This window comes from Solanum tuberosum, unplaced genomic scaffold (genome assembly GCF_000226075.1).
Source record: "Solanum tuberosum cultivar DM 1-3 516 R44 unplaced genomic scaffold, SolTub_3.0 scf00089, whole genome shotgun sequence".
NCBI classification, from domain to species: domain Eukaryota; kingdom Viridiplantae; phylum Streptophyta; class Magnoliopsida; order Solanales; family Solanaceae; genus Solanum; species Solanum tuberosum.
The window spans coordinates 1,178,851-1,180,279 of NW_006239012.1; the positions used below are offsets into that span (position 1 = coordinate 1,178,851).

Below are 1,429 nucleotides of genomic sequence, written 5' to 3' on the forward strand. Positions count from 1 at the left end.
TAATGCAGCTGATTTGTAGTAATCAGAGCAGTAGGGATGCATCTCTGTAATATTTTTGCTCTTCACAACAACAATTGCGTGCACACAAGGTATCTCGTCATGCTGAAATTTCCCACAGTTACACATTTTTCTCTCAAGGCAAACAATGTATCTTCTCCTACCTTCATACACAAAATAAATAAATTTAGACGATAGAACAACCTGCGCACATTTGAAAGTTAGAGATACATCACATATCAATTAATTCAATTTAAGATATACAATAGTTTATATATTGATACATACCTTCATATATTGAATAAGAAATTCATATACTGATACATTAAAAAAAGAAATTAATATGTATGTGATACGTTATAGTAACAACACACTGACTCACATCTATAAAATTCTTTTACATCTACATCAAACTAGAATTGAACCAAGTTGAAATTAGTAATGCATTATGATTTATATATGCAGATACAAATTCAAAAATCAAAAAAGAAATCCACATGTATATGATACTTTATCTTAATTGTAAAGTAACTCACAGATATGCAAACCCATAACATATACATCAAAGTTTTAATGTATTAAGTTCTAACCAGTAACGTATCATGACTTATCGATCAATATACAAATTTATGAATGAAAAACTAGTGATTAAAACACAAGAATATGTGTTGTATACCTTATCAGATCTTTTAACTCGAAAATTGAAGCTATGACAAATAAGCATAACTATTTTTGCCCAAGCTCATTCTAAAATAACAACTCTCAATTGTCTTCATATTTGAGATCTGCCATCAAACAACAGTAAGCAACCACCAGCACAAAAATAAAGATACCAAGAATGTTGACAAAGAAACCCAGGTCCTGGTCGTCAATCATAGTGAGCTTTTTGTAGAATTCGAAGAACCCAAAAGCTACGATCTTCAATTTTTTCTTTCTTCGAGAGTGTTAGTAAAAAATTGAAATGTTCATTATGTATCTTATCAAATTTTCAATAAAAGTTTTGAATCCTTCTCGAAAGTTTCTTTGTTGAAACAGGGACAACGATGAACAAAGATGTTGAGTTTTGAATTTTGAATTGGTTTGTTATTTTAGGATTTACTTTTCTCTGATTGACACAGTAAAGAGGAACTGAATAATGTAAATTATGGGATTTTAATTTGGATTTCTATTTTGTTTCTTTTTTTAAGCGCAACAACCACATATATAATGTATCATAATTAATTTATCCGGACAACCAATTATCTATCCGAATGACTGATATTTGAAGGGATTTTTGTAAAATAAAAAAAAGTAGGGATAGTTAGGTTTTGCACTATGAGATTTATGTAAGTTATACGTCTTTATTTACATGTAGAATTAAATCGGGTAGTTATTAAATTGCACATATGCGTAAAGGTAAATTCTTTAGTGTGAGAATGATTTTGGATATCAA

General features: G+C 29.2%; 1 protein-coding gene across 1 annotated transcript; it reads right to left on the reverse strand.

Moving 5' to 3' along the window:
- Positions 1-759: 759 nt before the first annotated feature.
- Positions 760-873, reverse strand: LOC102578870 (dolichyl-diphosphooligosaccharide--protein glycosyltransferase subunit 4B-like). Its single transcript, XM_006346784.1, has one exon. The coding sequence runs from the start codon at positions 871-873 to the stop codon at positions 760-762; it is 114 nt and encodes a 37-aa protein (XP_006346846.1).
- Between the last annotated feature and the right edge of the window lie 556 nt (positions 874-1,429).